Raw genomic sequence first — 17,791 nt, 5'->3', positions numbered from 1 at the left:
AAGATTGTGATTATTCGCTTGTACATTCTCAGGATTGTAGAAAAATATTAATAATAATAATAACTTTATATAGCGCTTTTCAGAACACATGTTGCACAAAGTGCTTTACAGCATAAAAATAAAAAAAAAAGTCAGGCGAGGCAGGGGAGACAAGCAATCACACAGATGAACAAGCAGTCATGAAACAGATGGAAAATTATAAACAAAACTATTATGATTATGTAGACTTCACAGGATCCCGGAGAACAAGAGGTTTTGATCAGGGACTAGATAAATCCGCTGGATAGCAGATTTGAATTTCGCAGAGCGTGATTCAGTAAAAGACGTGCTTGCCTTTGGGCTTGTTGGCGCGTGCAGACGAGACGCGAGACGCGAGCGTCGTCAGTCGCTCCTGGCGCTCGTCGTGTCGCCGCCGGTACTGCTCCCTCCGGGACTCGTCCTCCCGAGGAGTCTCCTGCTTGAAGTCACGCTTGCAGTGACACATCCAAAGCTCGTCCAAGTCCTCAATTGTTCAGGATATTACTGTCCTGTTCTGTTTGTGGTGAGAAAAACATTTAAAATAAAAAAAATACTTTGTCTTTAACAAAGACAGACATGTGGTGTGGCACGTTGATAAATATATGAATGATTTTTTTATATAGTAAAACAATTTGATTATTCATTTGGATCTCTCTGTCGTGTGTGCATTTATTTATCTATTCATTCATGACATGTAAAAAAGTGTGTGAGTGTGTGTGAGAAGAGCTGCACAAACAATTAGAGATGTCAATCTGAGCCGAGTCGTGAATACAAGTGAAGTTAATATGTAGTTACTACGTTATCTTTCATATGCACAATGATTTATGAAAGCTGTTTTTCTTCAGTGAAGATCACTAACGTGTGTTTTGTGGCTGCAGACAAACTTGGTTTGGTGTAAAATCATGAAAATGTCTCTTTTGGTCATAAAGGCAGCGGAACCCTGCGAAAGTTTCCATTCAGTGTTTAAGCGGCAGTGCTTGTAAACCTTTCGTCTTTATCACTCAAATAGCTAAATATCTTGCGTATTGTCGCATAACGTTGTTTTAAACAGCGGAGCTTTTACTGGATGTGCGCGACTGATACGTGCACGGTGCAACCTGTTGATTGGATAGAGGAGACCCACCTCTGATCAATCAGATTAATATTATTTATGATTATTTATTTATTCATTTTACTCTACGGACTAAGCCTAATCAAATTCCTCATCTAAATATATGTAAATCTACAACACTGTTTGACCAATCAGAGGGCTCGGGGTGTGGCACACAACGCACTCGACCCTTATGTGGACACAACAACACGTGAACAAAGTGAGAGGAGCTTTTCCCACAATCCTTTGCATCAGCCGTTCACTGTACCACTGTGATAAGTGTTCAGTATAGGAAGCTTACTCACATAATATTCAAGCGACAGTGTCTGCTCTTCTCTCCAGGTTGTTCATATGTGGCACCAATGACCTTTATTTTAGACACCGACCTCATGGATTTACAGACAAAAGCACAACTCAGCCTCTTCAGTTGGTTCCAAAGCGTGACATTTATTCACACATTGGCTCATCAGGTTAACAGCACGGCGTAGTTTTATTGATAACTTTGTGATTTACATGTCATGCAGGTAATACTAAAACACAGAGGTCGTTACTGCTTCCTCATCATGCTGCTGGCCGCAAAGACTGCGTGGAAGCAGAGTACTGAACATAATGATGAAGAGGTGAAGCAAAACGCTGTCTAAGCAGTGTAGAAATCACCTCTCCAATTGAATTGAAGAGGTACGTTTCTGACCACGTCCTTGAGCTTGTCGCAAACATCGTGTTGGACCCTCTTCCTTCTCTCGTCTGTGCCAGTGGGAGACGGTATTATCACGTCTGTTTTCACCTCGCTCTCGTGCTTCAGCAGGTTGCTCACACTCTCAGCTTCAGCACAGTTGCCATAGGGCCACTCCTTGATTTCCTCTGTGGGCAGGCCAAACATATTCCCACATGATCGGCAGGGAGCCTTTCTTTCACCGGTGCTGATGTCAAAAGCCTCGCATCTGACATACTCGGGTAGTTTGAATGCCCCGTCAAACTCCGGAGTGGTTCTCTTCTTTCTCTTGTTTGACAGGAAGGTCATGACCGCACCAGCTACGTAATCATCCCAGGGGCCGCAGCAGGACGCAGCGATCATGAGACCGCGGGGATTACAGCCAGTGGTGGACATGGAGACTCCGTAGTGTCTCCTCGAACTCGGATCCCTGGTATTCTGGGAGATGCAGACGGTCGACGACACGGGAAAAGTTGCTTCCAGACTGGTGACAATATCTTGCAGACTCCTCCTCACTCTGGCCTCATTTTCTGGTTCTTCCTTCAAAAGGACCTGCAACAACATCAGGATTTCAACGTTCCTATAAATTAAAATTTACTTAACATTGACTTACCCACACCCACCCAAACACCCACACACCCACACACACACACACACACACACACGATTTCCTGCAAACGGACTGTACTCTCAGCTTTGACGACTCCTTCCTGAATCCTAATCTCAGTCTGATCTTAAAACATGTCTCTATGTGGGATGTTTAAATGACTTCCTCTTTTCGTTTTTTCTTTTTTGCGCACACCGACTCTAAACTCAACGACTGCTTTCCCGTCTTAGTGTCAGTGCCATCGTAAAAATCTTAACCGAAAAGTTTGGAACATTTCTGCCTTATACCCCCGAATCCTTTCAGGTTATTGTTTTCCGGTGCGGCCCACTGCACAAGTCTCACCATGTCCAGCACACTGGAGAACGGAGTCCTCTTGGGGAACTGGGACAGATGTCTCACAGGCTTGGGATATTTCTCCAACAAGGCCTGTAACATACTGTTATCTGGGATAATTTCTTCTGGGGCAAACGGGACGCTGCAGATCTTCGCCAGAAAGAAGATGCTGTGCAGCATCTGTGGGATGAAGAAACACAAACATACAAAGTATTGCCACGCAGGGTTTATAAACAACAACCGCCCCAAAATGCAGGAAAACTGCTTCGAGTACCTCATCCATCAAGAGTTTGGTTTCATTCGTCTGACACCACGTCAGCATCTTGTGAATAAACTGGAAAGCGTTTACTCGGTAAGCATGTTGCTGTACCAGAAACTCTTCTTCTCTAAAAAGAAAAAAAAACAAAAACAAGTTGAACAGTCAATGATTGCACTGCGATTCAACATCCGGCACTTCAGACACGCTCAGTGGCTCACCTGGTTGGATTTCGTTCAGCCTGATTAGAGTCAAGAAAGCAGAAAGCGGGAGAGTTAAGACGTTTCCCTCGTCATAGTTTAAAAAGTACTCTGATTACAAAACATTCGACGCAGGATAAGATAAAAGCTGTGATACTCACCATGGCTGTGCTGTAAGAATGAAACAGAAAGCTTTCTGTGAGGGTCGGCCTTATTCATAAGGCCACACCCACTGGAGGTTTTCTCATGTGATTTACTGGAAAGGCTCAGTCGGTCCAGGCGCCACACCGACATGCTGCACTGTGATCCAACAACAACATCAGACTCACAACAGGAGAGATTTCAGATAAGAACGAGCGTTCCTGGAGTTTTAGAACAGAATCTCACCCTCACATTATGTGTTCACAGATTATGTGATTATGTGCTGCATTCACTTCTCATAAGTAATTTGTTCAAAAAGAAATCGGTGTTCTCTTTGGAATGTTACTATTTACTAGGCGGTTTGGCCGGACCCGATGTTTTCCACCCCTGCTCTACGTCCAGAACACACCACCCAGACCTCTCGGGTCATCTGAATCCAGCCTGCTTTGTGTCCCCAGGAGTCCGTTGAAAACACGGATGAAGTATTTTCTGTTAGTTGCTGCTTTTCCGTGAAGGCAGGAATGATTTTTTGTTGCTCTGTATGTTAAGGTTTTGCAGTTCAATGACATTCTAGATTTCACTGAGGGTTTTTCCATCTGATAGTTTCTTGTCAATTCCCCTTTCTCCTTGCCAGTGTTGCTGAAACGTGTTATATAAATAAACCTGGTATCAGGTTTGAGCTTAAGAGCCTTCCCGTTATGAGTTTGCATAGTTTCCCTGTGCATATATATATATATATATATATATATATATATATATATACATTTATTTATTTATTTTTCCCCTCCGGGTTCCTAACTCAAAGCAAAAACGTGCATTTGGTGACCTACAATGTGCCTGTCGGCGTGTTTGTGTGTGTGACGTGACAAGCTGTGGAGGAAATACTCAAAACAACACAAGTCTAATTTATAAACACTTTATTTGGTGAGCACAAAGAGTGATTGTGTGCATGAAAATGAGCTGGATAGAAAGCACTTTTTCCCTTCGGTTTTCCTCGTCCTGAAATTCCTCTTCACTTTCTTTTCATTCCTTTTCTGCCGACTGCAGTGACACTCCTGCCCAGAGATGATGAATACAAGGACAATTCGGCAGCAAACCTGTTAAGTCTAAAAGCAGTTGTCGTCGTGATACGCGTCCAGTGTCGGCATCAGCGTTGAGGAAGAAGATGAAGACAGTTTCTGCTGCATGCGTCAGTAATGTTTAATAAATTCAACGGACGTCCTTTCTTTCGGGTAAACCCCGAGGACCAGCAGCACCTGTCAAAAAAAAAACCAAACAAACGTTTTTTTGTTACCTTCGTGAGCTACTCGAGTCAGGATAGAACTACTTCTCCGTAAATATTCAGTCTCACACACACCTTATGAGTGTGCTGGTGACTTAAGACTTCGCATGAATGCGTCCTTGTTTTGTTGGACCATCCGTTTAAAGTCCTCATCCAAACGCCGTCCGACGGGTCCCGACTTCACGGGTGTCCAGTCCGACTTAGTCTGGACACAAAAGAAAAAGAAAAAGGCTCATGTGATTAACCCTGGTATAATGCAAGTTCTGCTCAGTCGCAGTAAGATTGCCATTTCTCACCATATGTCCGAACGCCTCGCCGTTGTAATAGCTCTCCGACGCAGGATAGTCGATTTTCTTGTCGCGCAGAACCTGGCGGAGCTCTGGAGCCACCACATGCAGCTGCTCGCCGTCGTAGCCGTACAGCTTTGCTTTCCCACACGTCATCAGCACAAACTCGTCGCCGGGGCAGGAGATGCCCGTCACCACACCCACAACCTGCATGTCGACGGTGTCGCGGAGGTAGAACTTTCCCCAGCCGTTCACCTCGTCTGGTCTCTCTATGTAGACGGTGTCCTCCAGCTCACAGATCTTCAATGTGGCGCCGGCTGGTTCCGTCAAGGGGAACTCCTTATATTTGTACCTTAGTACGAAGCTGGAAACAAGCTGCAAATAATCCTGACCTGCAACCCGATGAAACAATAACAAGTAAATCAAAAATAACGCCAAGAAAGCTTAATAATAAAAACACATAAGGGGGCTTTACCTGTGACTCTGTTGCAGGGTTCCAAATCATTTACGGCACTGAAAAGACAAGGACACAAAAAAATTAGTCGAGGCTGCAAAAATGCTCACCATGAAATCTGCGGTGTAATTATTCCTCAATAACAACATGGGGATTAGGACCGCCAAACACAATGCCACATTTATTCAAAGGGTCTATATGCATTTCAAGTTTTGATTTTGCCCCCAACAAAACAAAAGAAACACAAAATTGTTATACTTTACCTCATAAATGCCGGCGTTGCCATCTTGTCTCTGTGTCAGTTCTGGAAAAGAAACCTATATTAATGTCTTTATTACACCTCGTGTTCTACGTTATGTTTTAAAAATGTGTTTTTCAAGTCCTGGGCCATTTTTCTGTGCATTAAAAAACAAGATAATTTTGCCCATTATTCAACACAGATAGTGACACTTTTCATACCTGTTACATTCACTACACATTATCAAAAAAAAAAAAAGAAGAAGTCAAGCCTCTTTAGCTTTTTTTTTTTTATCATTGTAACTTATAAATAATTAAATTTATCAATACAGAATCTTCAAATATTTTATGAGATGGCATGTTTTACCATGTTTGAAGCCATTTAGTTTATTTTTTCATCAAATTACTATCTTAACCGGAAAAACAAATTGTCATTCTTATTTGGATTTGTTATAGGCAGAAACTTTATAATTACCTGTCATAGAGCTTAAGATTACATGGATGTATTATTTCTGAGCACTGTCTGTTGTTTTTGATGTTTGGTTGCACTGTTTGGATGTTCACTATTTGTTATACAATAACAAAGAAAAAAAAGAAAAGAAACAACAACAACAACAAAAATCATATATGCATTTTCTTCCGGAAATGCAAACCCCTAGTGTTTGATAGGCGCCGCATGCAGGTTCGCGATATTTTTCACACAAATAGATTAATTCTCAGCCTCAAGTAAACTAGTAGTATTCACGACAACTTGATTTCTGAAAGCGAAAGCGAAAGAAACAAAGCGGGACTGAACAACAACGATGGCGATATATGACCAGAGCTGTTCATCAAACCGGAGGAGATTATAAATCGTTATAGGAAACAAATCAAGCTGGGAAGTCTTTCCTCACCTCTGCGACGCCTGCCTGCCTCCACTGGACCGACGTCGTCGTCAACGCCACGATTTTAGAGACGTGTGGCCACGCCTCCTCGTGGTGCGTTCACGTACACAAGAAAGTAGTAATTTGTCGCCTCATTCACATATCAGTTTGCGAAGCGACTGTAAAGCTCCAGAGGAGACTCTCGTTTTGAAACGGAACCACGTGCGAGATTAACGAGCTATAAGTGAGGGACGCAGGCAGTGAAGACAGAGGGACACCTGTGATGCGAAGGGGGAAAAGAAACGAGAAAAACAAACCTAAACCATCGGAGAATGTCACACTTTTATGGTGGACTTTAAACGCCTCACACAGATACAGTATTTCCTCATCAATAATTAATTGCCATGACAACATGAAACAGTATTGGTATCAGACAGTCTTAAAGAAATATGTTAATTGATTCTTGAATTTCAGCAATTAAACTCCCAGCAACAACACTATGTGATTCAAACACTGCCATCTTTTCTGGAAAAGTGTAAATCTGTGTGTCATGTGTACTCCATATATATATAAAATATATTTAGCATATAAATAAACAATAATATATAATACATCATTAACATGCCTGAAAAGGGGTAGGGAGAAGTAAAAAGTAAAATATATCTAATTCTACCCCTTCCATAATATTCAATAGTCATAATTTATAATTATCTTTCTGTATTAAAGACATATAGTTTTATATGTGTTAATATGTACAGTAACAATATCATCTAATTTTAGTTCACTGTATTCTGTAGTTAATCTATGAGCACGATAAATCCATCAAAAACTGAGCCAAACTTTGACTCTACATTCTTTGTCAGGGACAGATTCTGGCAAATAATAATGTTATTATTTTCTTTTTCCATTTTTTTTTAAATTATATTTTAAGGTATTTAATCATGTTATTAGGGTCTGTGCACCAGGAGAATAGGAATTACTATGAGCATTCACAGACCTCACCTGCAAACTGTGTCCCTTTTCTATTTATTTCTTTGAATTTATGCTTCATTTTTTAAAATCAAAATCTTTGGTCCATTAATGGCAGCCTTCAATTCGAAATGGATGCTGCAATAAGAAAATAACAACAGGAACAAAAAAGTGTTTCCAAAGCACGCTTTAATCAAAAATAACTTTTAAATGGCAAAAAGTTCTGTTTCCTTAAAGTCATAATGTTTTAGAATTGACCATGCTCAGTAAGCGCACCACAGTGAACAGGACCAATTCAAAGTTTTGACGTTTTTGAAGCGTGATCGTTGATTAACGAATGAACGTGAATTTCAAATAAAAGCTTTCAGTCAGAGAAAATAGATTTTTGTACAATTTTGGTCCAAATTTTCGAGAGCCAAATCATCCTGGGGGGAGGAGACCTCAAATTTGGCCAGTTGATAGTTGTCAAAAGTTAAAAGTATGAAAGATATTAAAATCTTGTGCAAAAGTCTGAGGGCATGGCCCTGGCAATGTCATACACTTTGTTTGTCCCAGAAACGTGAGAGTGGTGCAACAGATAATAATAAGCTGTTGTTTGGTTTGCCACGCTTTTGAAGAATAGTTTCATTTGGTGGAATTCGGTCATAATTATCACATCAGAACTATTTTAGGCCTTCTCATTGGTCTCAAAATATGTATATTCAACACAAATATGTTTCTGTTAGTGGTGGGACTGAATTTAGAGAACAAAAAAACGTATTAATCCCAATGTCAGCTGGACAATGGGAGTTCAGCTTCAGCCTGAGACTTCAGGTTGGACGAAGCAGAGCAGAAGAGGACTGTGTGTAACCGATTTCATCCCTGAGACACACATATTTAAATGTGGAAATCCACTGTGATGCCACAGTGGTACTAAAATAAATAAATGAGTAAATATAAATAGCTTTTTTTGAGGTTAAAATCACATGGATTTCCTGCCAACATGTCAGAGGTTCAAAACCTGCCCTACAGTGACACCTACTGGACAGACAATGTATCACAGCCAAATGCCACGCAAACGGGGCCAACAATAAAAGGCAGTGATGAAACATCTGAGAGGGTTATTTCCTGATTATTGTTGATGAGCAAAAATGTCGACATGATTCAAGGTCCACAATTAAGGAAATATTTATTTTTGAATAAACGTAAATCAGGATGACTACGATGAACTAAAGATAGTCACAAACAAATCAAATCACCCTGGCCAAACACGCCTGGCTTTTTCATTTTCCCCTACAGAATTATAAATGTGTGTACAGTGGCGTGCGTCTGAGTTCGGCGTTTATAAACTGGACATTTCAGACACACACGCGTCAGTCGTATAAACAATATATTGCTGGCTTTCAAATATTTATTTGCATGTGTGGAAAATAAAACAAAATAAATGTATTTGAAAGAAAAAAAACGCAAATTACAAGTTGAGTGAAAAAGTTCTTTATTGAATTTTAGAGGGAAAGTTGCTGCTTTGTCAAGCAGCACAATACATTTTAATGGAGTGCCAATGGTTTAGGCAGTGTAATCCATGAAGTTTATATATGGATAAAAACATTTAGTTTAGAGCCATTTCAGTGGCTCCGTTCCCTAAGATAACCAACATGCTTTACTCAGATCACACGTGAATAAAACCCTTCTTGACTTAACCTAACCTCAGTAATCAAACCCTGCATACCACTTAAGACACTCTGTTATCAAGAACAAATGATAACACAACAAAACATCACCCATCGGATTATTAGTAGTAAGCCCCGCCACACAGATGAACTCACACAGGTTGGAAGGCAGGACATCGACAAAGAACACGATCCTAGAAGAAACTCGGTCCCAGAGGTTACAAGTCATCGTGACGTCAATTGATTTCAATATCATTTTCCTGCATGGGCTGAATACTTTGTGGGAGAAAAAACTCACCATCCCATTTGTATCTACTCATTCTCAAATATTCATTAAGTAAGTCACGAACTTCCCTTTCAGCCCTCTGCCTGCCTTCAGTGCTCCACTCAGCTCGGAAACGCACCTGCTCTGTAACTTCTGCCTCATTTTCCAGCAGTTTGTTGACACTCTCAACTTCAGCACAGTTTCCATAGGGCCATTCGTTACTTTCACTCGTGTCAAAGCCAAACAAATTCCCACAAGATTTGCACGGGGGTTTGGCTCTTTGATCACTGATGTTGTACGCTTCACACCTGACATTCCCGGGAAGCTTGATGGTCCCATTAAAAAATGACCATGGAGACTTGCTTTTGTCATAGGACAACACTGCCCCAGCTACGTGTTCATGCCAGGTCTGTAAGCAGGACGCGGCAACCATGACCCTCCCTGCAACCTTACCGAAGGTGGACAAGGAGACTCCATAATACCGGTTTGAATCTGGACCCACGATTTGAGAGACACACATGGTGGTGGACAACAAATACTTTGCTGTAGCACCATCGAGCTTAGTAACCAACTGCTGCAGCTGGTCTTTTATTTCACTCTCATTCTCTTGTCCGGCCTTGTGCACAATCTGTAAACAACAAGACAAATGTCATCAAACTGCTGTTATCCACCTTGTACATGCTGTCATACTTTGCGATCAATAAGCGGTTGACTTGTGTGTGTGTGTGTGTGTGTGTGTGTGTGTGTGTGTGTGTGTGTGTGTGTGTGTGTGTGTGTGTGTGTGTGTGTGTGTGTGTGTGTGTGTGTGTGTGTGTGTGTGTGTGTGTGTGTGTGTGTGTGTGTGGTTATGTCTGTGAATACACACAATGCTTGAATGTCACATGCCTGAAATTCATATATGTATATACGTATATATATATATATATATTCTCACCATGTCCAGCACACATGAAAATGGAGCTCGCCGAGGTAGTCGAGAGGAATAAAACTGAAAAGCTCCAGGGTAGGATTCTTCCAAAAATTCAAGCATGTCCTCATCAGTCATAATACTCTTCGGACTAAACTGTGGCTTGTAGAGCCTTCCCAAAAAGAAGATGCTGTGAAGAATCTGAACATACAAATGTTGAAGTCCCATGAGAATCTTCATATACTAGACACTCAGTCACAGTATTGTGCTTTATTATGGACTCAACACCAGACTGACCTCATCCACTAATGGAGTGGTATCCTCTTCAGTCTCTTCACTCCAAAATACCATTTGTTCGATAAGTCGAGCAGCGTTCTTTCTGAAACCTTCCCAATATTTGAGATGCTCTCCACTAAACAAACAAACAACAGTTAGATTTTACTTATTTTCAGAAAGGTCAACCTTTGTATGTTAGGAAATCATTTGACTTACCGTCTGTTGTTCTGGGGATCCTGATGTAATTCAGAAATAAGAAAGAAAATAAGTTTTATCACAGACAGACATGCATATCTCACTCTCTTTCTCTATCTTTATATATATATATTTACACATAAACATATATATATATATATACACACACATATATAAACCACTGAAAAGAAGAAGGGACTCACCATCGTAACACTTCCACAGAAATGAAACTAAAAAAAGAATGTCCCTCCTTTTCATTAAAAGCACTTCCTTGTTGTATTGCGTGCGTCACACTCAGCACTGCTGAACATGTAAAAACATGGGAGCAAACCGTGATAGTTTCAGGGTGTGGCTTACTGAAAAGTGTACTGTTAAGTGTTGTTCCAAAGTAGTCATGCCGACAGAAGTTGTATCGAACTGCTGCTGTTAATATAACAAAATGTGGATTGTTACGGTCACGCTTTTATTGTCAAAGAAGTTTAGTGAACTAACAATTCTAAATGGTTTGGGTTTTTTTTTTTTGGGGGGGGGGGGGGGGGGGGGGGGGTTGCTATACTCTAAGTTACAATTTTCCAAAATTAGTTGTATTTCCTCCCCCCCCCACATTTCTTTTTCTCTTCTTTTGTGGTTATAACACATATATTCACATTCCCATCCATACATTTATTGATTTAAACACACCCAAAAGAAAACTCTGAGCTGCAGAACACTACTGGAGCCCTGGCACAGAGACATCAGTGGCTGCCAGAGGTCTTTGAGCAGGGCAGCAATGTGCAGGGAGCTGATTGATAGAAGAGAAAATCAGATTTAATCCAGTCCCGCATTAGCGTGTATTATCAAGTCGTCATCATCATCGTCACAGTTGTCATTTTAGTAGACTGATTAACTATAGACTATTCACACAGTCATATAAAACCTACATTCAGAGTTCCTAACTTTTGTATAGTAAATCATCTGACTTACACTCTGCACACACGCACACACACACACACACACACACGCACACACACACACACGGCTCACAAACCCTTTTGTGTAAACTGTCATAGTAACGTCACTGTTCTTATAACTGCTTATATGCATTTTATAGAATCAATTTCGTCATTTCACCTTGTTTTGCACAGCTGCCTTCATTTTTCACAGACAACTGTGTGCAGTAAAAGGGAATTCTATTTTTGTTATATCGTTGATATTGTTGAACAAAACTTCCTCAGTTCTTTTTTGCAGATTTGTTTTGCCTCGCACATAAATGAATGAATCAAAGAATCAATGAGTGAATGACATTTTTATTTTGAACACATAAAATAAGAAACAAACACTCAAACTTTATTTGTACAGCAGGTTTTTATGTACTGTAGTACTGCAGCACAAATTGCTTTACACACACACACACGCCACACTTGCTTCTCGAGGAGCAAGAACATACTAAAAAAGTTGATGATCTGAGCGACAGGAGGAGAAGCAGAGTCCTACCAGTTCTATTTAACAAGATGTGATCTACTGTGTCAAACGGCAGCGCTAAGATCCGGCGGCAGCAGGACGGAGAGTTTCTGAGCGTCCATATTACACCTGATGTCATTCACCATTTTTACCGGGGCCGTCTCGGTGCGGTGGTTCGTCCGAGAACCAGACTGATGTTCCTCGAAAATATTTATTCCATTTAATTGGATTAAAACCCGTTTTTTTTCCCCGAAAATGTAGCTTAATAATGGTAAGTTTGGAATTCTGCGGGGGGCTTCACCGCCGCCGTTTTAAAGGAAGCATGAAGACATCAGCCTGTAGAGATTCAAGATGCTAAAAAGCTAAAAAGAACCCACTTATTTTTTTTTTTTTTTGGGTTGAATTAAAACAGTGTGGAAAATCGGCCTAAAAGTCAAGTTGCATTCCATAACTTGGGAGAAAATTCGACCCAGAGTCTCAGCGTCCTCGGGTCAAAGCAGCGGTTCAGATGCGTTAAAGGTGTGCATTGTGTTTTTTTTCTGAGAAATCTGCGTGATGTGATGCATGCGCTTCATAATTAATGACGTCGCTGACAGGCACAGGTTTGTTTGGCTGCTTGGCGTCATGTGTGGCGGTTTAACTCGCACTCAGTTGGTCTGCGGGTTTCCTCCTTTCCACTGCAAAAGCTTCTGACAGCGTCCGGGTCTGCAGCCGGAGCGCAGGCCACCTATCGGTGAGCCCCGAGTCTAATATTTATTGGGATTCACAGAATCGATGGAAAAACAATCAAGAGACGATGGAAAAGCCGCATCTTGCATGTCACGAAACCTCGATGGACTTGGCGCCTGCAAGACAAAGAGAGGACGGTCAGTGGACGATCCGACGGCGCTCAGCTTGAAAACAGCATAACAGATCAAAATACTCACGTCTCCTCATTCGGCTGTTCTTGAGACTCTGCATGAATTGGGATTTATTTGCAGTCACGAGTTTATGGTGCTCTTGGTCCAACTTCCTCCCCACGGGACCCTGTCTTACTTTGTCCCAGTCCTCCTCGGTCTACACGTAAAAGACATCAAACGTCAACCTGAATCCTTCCAACAGCGCAACGCACTTGCTTCTCAGTGAGAAACCAGCTTCTCACCATGTCTTTGAAGGCCTCTCCATTGTAGTACGTCTTGGATGCCGGATACTCAATTCCCTCGTCGCGGAGCTGTGTCAGACCGCCAGGCGCCACCAGGTGCAGCTCCTCTCCGTCATAGGCGTAGATCTTCTTGTCCTCGCACATCATCAGAACCAGCTGGTCGTACGGGCAGGAGGTGCCCTCCACTGCACCGATGACCTGAATCTTCACCTCATCCTCCAGGTAGAATTTCCCCCAGGCGTTCACCTCAGCTGGTTGGTCTCGGTAGATGGTGTCCTCCACGCCTCCGATCGTCAGCGTGGCACCGGCTGGACGTGCTAGAGGCAACGTCTCGCCTCTAAATCGGGAAACCATTTGCGATACCCACGTCTGGAGCACACTTCCTGTAACACGTGGACACGAGAAGTTCAATAAAAAAGTGGAAAAAAAACAAACTAATTTTGTCGGCCATTGTTAAATGTGAGTGCAGGGTGTGTATACAGTAGTTCACCTGTTTTTCCATTGCACTGTGGAAGGTCGGACCAACTCGACAGTCTTACTGGCCTGAAAGGGAGAAAAAGGAAATCCTATGAGAATAAACAAAAGCACTTGACCAAAATATTCAGTGCAAAATGCAGGACCCCACTGGCTAAATTACCCTTCACTCCTGTGGTTTACCAAAAAACACACCCACTATTCACATCGGAACCTGTAAACACAACATTTAAAGCCTCAGCAAAGATTCTATTTCATTCTGCCTGAACCCCGTCCTGGAGTTGAGATCACATTTTAGATTCAGATTCTGGAGGAGCCGCTTCCTCCGGCGCTTTTCCGTGACGTCAGATTCAGATGGAAGATTCAGGTCGACTGCATTATCAACGTGGATCTAGTTTACCATCCTGGAAGGAGATTTGGCCGTCTGGGCGAGATCTTATGAAACGTAGGCTGCTTCATCATTCATTCCATTTCCAGGTTCCAAGGTGGTATATCTTGTTGATCATTCATCCATGGAAGAAAATATTCAGAGAACTCTTGTCCAGTATTCTTGTGAAAAGTGCCAAACAAACTGATTTCTTTTTTTGTTTTTTTTTAAACCTTGTCTGTGTAACTTGGAAACTGTTGACTGAAGTCGGCCAATCGGTTCCTCGGACTCCTGTGCTGCGTCAGTTCGGGAGCTCGAAGATATACGCTGCCATCTTGAAACGTTTGCCTCGTCTTTGCACTTCCTGGTTCTACTTGTTTTTAGGTGATCCATCTTGTTACTTTGCCCGATTCAGTCATGCTGATGGGAGCGGTTTAATGAGATCCAGATACAAAGGGTGCCACCGCACCTAGAAACGTCACAACACATACCTCGTACGATTAGGGTTGTGACCACGCCAACAGCAAGTATGTGTCTGCCAACGAACGTGCTTCTTTTCGGCTATAAAACTTGGTCAGTTAATGAAACATTACTAAATGAACACAAAGACTCAAGTTCAGTTACCCACGAATATTTAACGGTGAGTCAGTCTCCAGGAAACTGAGCCGGGATCCTCCCACGTCATCTTGTCTCTCCTGGCTCTGTGTGAACAACATCCTTGATTTGCATTTAAAGAACTGTCACAGGAATCATCATCATCATCATCATCATCATCATCATCATGTGAGAAGTCCACATCACCCATGATATGTGCTCATGTGTGTGTGTTGTTGTTGCCAGGTGAACGTTCTCTCACGACGGGGCAGTTAGGCCTCCATTGTGTTCCTGTAGTTTCACAACATGTTTCAGCGTGTAGGGAATTGCCTCGTCTTCAGATCAGATCCATGTCGTTGGTGCGGCGCGGCGCGTTCTTCCAGAGTCACATTGTGACACCAAACGGAACGTTTTCAGGTTTCCATGAGTATGCTGGTTGGTCGGTGGGTCCCAGACAGAAAATCCTCCAGCAGTTAGAAAAGCAGCCGCGTATCTCGGGTCAGACTCGCAACTCAACGTTTCAAATAGAATAAAAAAAATCCACTTCGTGTTGAAGGTCATGCTTGCTGCCTCGGTAAATGCTGTGCACGTATTGCTTTGAACAAATCCCAAAAGCTCCAAATCCCAAAAGCTCCAACCCCGCCCCCATTAAAGAAAATGGTTCTTACTGTAAAACACTCTCCATTCTTGCTCTCTGGTGCCTGGAAAACAACATAGTTATTGTTAAAATGTAAAATAGCTGTCAATATAATAAGTATTTAGTAAAGTAGTATTGATAGTAAAAAGAAACAATGAAATCGTAGTATTCACTTCTTGAGAGGGTGTGCATAACACACCATTAACAGAAAGTACTGGGCTGAATAATCAAGATAGTCTCAGTTTAATTCTGATAACCAGCCAATAAATGCAAAACTACATAAACTAAATGAAAGGATTTAAATTCTGCAGACGTGGTATTAATACAGCTCTCTTCCACATCGCTTTACTTTTACTCCTCTGTTGTAAATATATATATATTTTTACTGCTGTTTTGTTTTTTACAGTGTGACTATTGTATTTATCAATAATGTATATACTTTATTAATTTGACAATTCTTTATATTTACTGTCAGTTAATACTACTCTGTGGGGAGCAATGCTGTTAATAAGTACCATTTGGATTAATAAAGTATTTATAAAGGGATTTTTAGTCAGTGTTGATACAGAACTCGATAATAGAAAGGCTTAGTACTTCTGCATTTTCTCCTTCAATCTGTATAACTTGTTCCATTGTTTGACACACTAATCTTAACTTCTTGCTTTTTCTTGGATCTCTTAATATTCACCATACTGCATTTTACTAAGAACGCTTTTATGGATGATTAATAATAGCTTTCTCTTCCTGATCAGAACTCAAAGAGTTTAACGAGAAAAAAACAGTCACCATTATGCTCAGCTACCCCACCTCTATCGTTACATTTCAAATCATTTCACAACTTTATTACTTAAATATATGAGTTGACTCGTATTTTTTTTTTCCAGATCACTATTTCTTGAATCTCTGATAATTATTTACATCGTTCGACTCCAGAAAAGTGCACGAAATGCACATTTGATGACAAATTGAATTCAGTTTCCCTGGCAGTTTTTGTATTTTCCACCATGGGTCTCGTGTTTTGGAAACATTTACATCAAACTGTTGACAAAACGCAGGCGAAAAGTTGCGCAACAGTGGAAAGTCCCAAAGCGGTTTGCGCTGCGTCAGAACCGAAAGCGTCGTTATCATCAGCCTCATGCGCCCAAACGCGTTCAACACCGATAAAAGTCAGTTCGTTTAGGTTTAAAAGTTTAAGGTAAGTTCACATAAACACTTTAGAATAAAAAAAAGACGCTCTTTTCTTATATATGTATATATAATCAACGTTGGGGAAAATAATTCGACGCACAAAGTAGACCTATTCTGAAGTAAATAAACCAGAAGAAATACTTACAGTCCTTGACATTAATATGAGTTAAATAAAATCGATTTACCAGAACAAAGAACGACGTGTGGCCTTCGAGATCTTCCCTGCGAGCATCGAATAACTTCCGCAGTCAGACAGTCGGTATATTTGCAGCTGCGCCACTCCCAGTGACTCATCGACGCTCCTCCAGTGGAAATTTACCGCACTGTTCTGCAAACATAACTCCAACACAAGACAAAGTAGCAACATGGACATTGACAAGAGACAACTTAGGTTAAGAAATACACATGCACAGGAGATTTAAGAAAGAAATGATTGATTATTATACATTTGCTTAGGTTACTGGCTCTTACACTCACAAGAGTCACACCTTATCTGCAAATCTATGTTTTGCTGTTGTTGTTTTTTTTTTTACTAAGGGAGGAAACTGAAGTATCTGGTGAAGAGCCTTGTACACACAAGTGTGGTCAATTATTTAGGGATTCTATGCCATGTCCTGGGTCTTTATTCAAATACAAATCATTCGATTCATATTTCATAATGCTCTTTTTATCTTATGAAAGAAGGCAGGGTGCAGCCAGGACTGGTGTTTTGTCCATCACTTGGCAAACAAACAGAAATTTGCAAACACAAATGACCTGAATGGTGTTGTTACTGTGTGTGCAGCCTGAGTTGCAGAAGCAAACTAATAAAGTAGAGTATGCAAATAATGGAGAGTAATAAAAAAAAATACAATTCATGGATGACAGATCATTTCAACACTTTTGAAAAGTTTTGTCAATTTAGCTCAGGCGCTCTTTACTGGGGGTTTTAATTACACGTCTATAACTTTATTTGAAGCGCAACCACTATAAGCACCTCTTCCACAGACGTGGCCCTTCCCATGAGTCTTTCAGTACAACCTTCTTCTCAGGGCAACACACCTCTTTTGAAGGTAGCTTGTTTGAACAATAATATTTTTTGTCCAATGCACAAACTCCATCCACCACCAACAAATGATGTGATACAACATTATTGTTCTAAATGGTATTAAGAATATTCCTCCATTACGTAGGTATGTCAATATTGTTTTTAAAGACTTTTGTGAGGCC

The 17,791-nt window shown here is 41.2% G+C and overlaps 4 protein-coding genes across 5 annotated transcripts; all 4 read right to left on the bottom strand.

Annotated features, from left to right (window-relative positions):
* Positions 1-1,436: 1,436 nt before the first annotated feature.
* On the bottom strand, positions 1,437-3,631 carry LOC308122426 (uncharacterized protein). Its single transcript, XM_080484215.1, has 5 exons — positions 3,378-3,631; positions 3,238-3,257; positions 3,035-3,146; positions 2,770-2,940; positions 1,437-2,372 (listed from the first exon to the last, which is right to left on the bottom strand). The coding sequence occupies exons 1-5, from the start codon at positions 3,378-3,380 to the stop codon at positions 1,746-1,748; spliced, it is 933 nt and encodes a 310-aa protein (XP_080340341.1). The 5' UTR covers positions 3,381-3,631; the 3' UTR covers positions 1,437-1,745.
* A 626-nt stretch (positions 3,632-4,257) lies between these two features.
* LOC308123262 (uncharacterized protein) lies at positions 4,258-6,589 on the bottom strand. Of its 2 annotated transcripts, none has more exons than XM_080485670.1 (6): positions 6,511-6,589; positions 5,644-5,684; positions 5,402-5,439; positions 4,936-5,318; positions 4,715-4,844; positions 4,258-4,613 (listed from the first exon to the last, which is right to left on the bottom strand). In XM_080485670.1, exons 2-5 carry the CDS (start codon positions 5,664-5,666, stop codon positions 4,716-4,718), a joined length of 573 nt encoding a protein of 190 aa, XP_080341796.1. In that variant the 5' UTR covers positions 5,667-5,684; positions 6,511-6,589; the 3' UTR covers positions 4,258-4,613; position 4,715. The 2 variants fall into 2 exon arrangements, with proteins under 2 accessions (XP_080341796.1, XP_080341797.1); XM_080485671.1 differs by having other exon boundaries at positions 6,093-6,541.
* Positions 6,590-8,900: 2,311 nt separating this feature from the next.
* Positions 8,901-11,043, bottom strand: LOC308123190 (uncharacterized protein). The gene is made up of 5 exons (XM_080485534.1): positions 10,945-11,043; positions 10,763-10,782; positions 10,568-10,682; positions 10,298-10,471; positions 8,901-9,991 (listed from the first exon to the last, which is right to left on the bottom strand). The coding sequence occupies exons 1-5, from the start codon at positions 10,945-10,947 to the stop codon at positions 9,335-9,337; spliced, it is 969 nt and encodes a 322-aa protein (XP_080341660.1). The 5' UTR covers positions 10,948-11,043; the 3' UTR covers positions 8,901-9,334.
* A 1,469-nt stretch (positions 11,044-12,512) lies between these two features.
* On the bottom strand, positions 12,513-16,826 carry LOC308123017 (uncharacterized protein). The gene is made up of 7 exons (XM_080485240.1): positions 16,768-16,826; positions 15,426-15,458; positions 14,788-14,864; positions 13,813-13,865; positions 13,323-13,705; positions 13,108-13,237; positions 12,513-13,026 (listed from the first exon to the last, which is right to left on the bottom strand). Exons 5-7 carry the CDS (start codon positions 13,674-13,676, stop codon positions 13,001-13,003), a joined length of 510 nt encoding a protein of 169 aa, XP_080341366.1. The 5' UTR covers positions 13,677-13,705; positions 13,813-13,865; positions 14,788-14,864; positions 15,426-15,458; positions 16,768-16,826; the 3' UTR covers positions 12,513-13,000.
* Between the last annotated feature and the right edge of the window lie 965 nt (positions 16,827-17,791).

The sequence above is a fragment of the Lipophrys pholis genome (assembly GCF_963383615.2).
Source record: "Lipophrys pholis genome assembly, chromosome: 17".
NCBI lineage: Eukaryota > Metazoa > Chordata > Actinopteri > Blenniiformes > Blenniidae > Lipophrys > Lipophrys pholis.
Note: the sequence above shows the minus strand (reverse complement) of the source record. Positions and strands in the feature narration are given on the sequence as shown.

Excerpts from the sequence above, each read along its gene's own strand:
- LOC308123262 (XM_080485670.1), bottom strand. The coding sequence starts at position 5,666 with ATGGCAACGCCGGCATTTATGAG. Across the intron at positions 5,440-5,643 it reads GCAACGCCGGCATTTATGAG|TGCCGTAAATGATTTGGAAC; the intron begins GTAAAGTATAAC and ends TTGTCTTTTCAG. Across the intron at positions 5,319-5,401 it reads ACCCTGCAACAGAGTCACAG|GTCAGGATTATTTGCAGCTT; the intron begins GTAAAGCCCCCT and ends ATCGGGTTGCAG.
- LOC308123017 (XM_080485240.1), bottom strand. The coding sequence starts at position 13,676 with ATGGTTTCCCGATTTAGAGGCGAGACGTTGCCTCTAGCACGTCCAGCC. Across the intron at positions 13,238-13,322 it reads GAGAGGCCTTCAAAGACATG|ACCGAGGAGGACTGGGACAA; the intron begins GTGAGAAGCTGG and ends TTTTACGTGTAG. Across the intron at positions 13,027-13,107 it reads GAACAGCCGAATGAGGAGAC|GCGCCAAGTCCATCGAGGTT; the intron begins GTGAGTATTTTG and ends TTTGTCTTGCAG.
- LOC308122426 (XM_080484215.1), bottom strand. Across the intron at positions 3,147-3,237 it reads GCTGAACGAAATCCAACCAG|AGAAGAAGAGTTTCTGGTAC; the intron begins GTGAGCCACTGA and ends TTTTCTTTTTAG. Across the intron at positions 2,373-2,769 it reads TCTCCAGTGTGCTGGACATG|GTCCTTTTGAAGGAAGAACC; the intron begins GTGAGACTTGTG and ends ATGTTGTTGCAG.
- LOC308123190 (XM_080485534.1), bottom strand. Across the intron at positions 10,683-10,762 it reads GATCCCCAGAACAACAGACG|TGGAGAGCATCTCAAATATT; the intron begins GTAAGTCAAATG and ends TTGTTTGTTTAG. Across the intron at positions 10,472-10,567 it reads CCACTCCATTAGTGGATGAG|ATTCTTCACAGCATCTTCTT; the intron begins GTCAGTCTGGTG and ends TTGTATGTTCAG.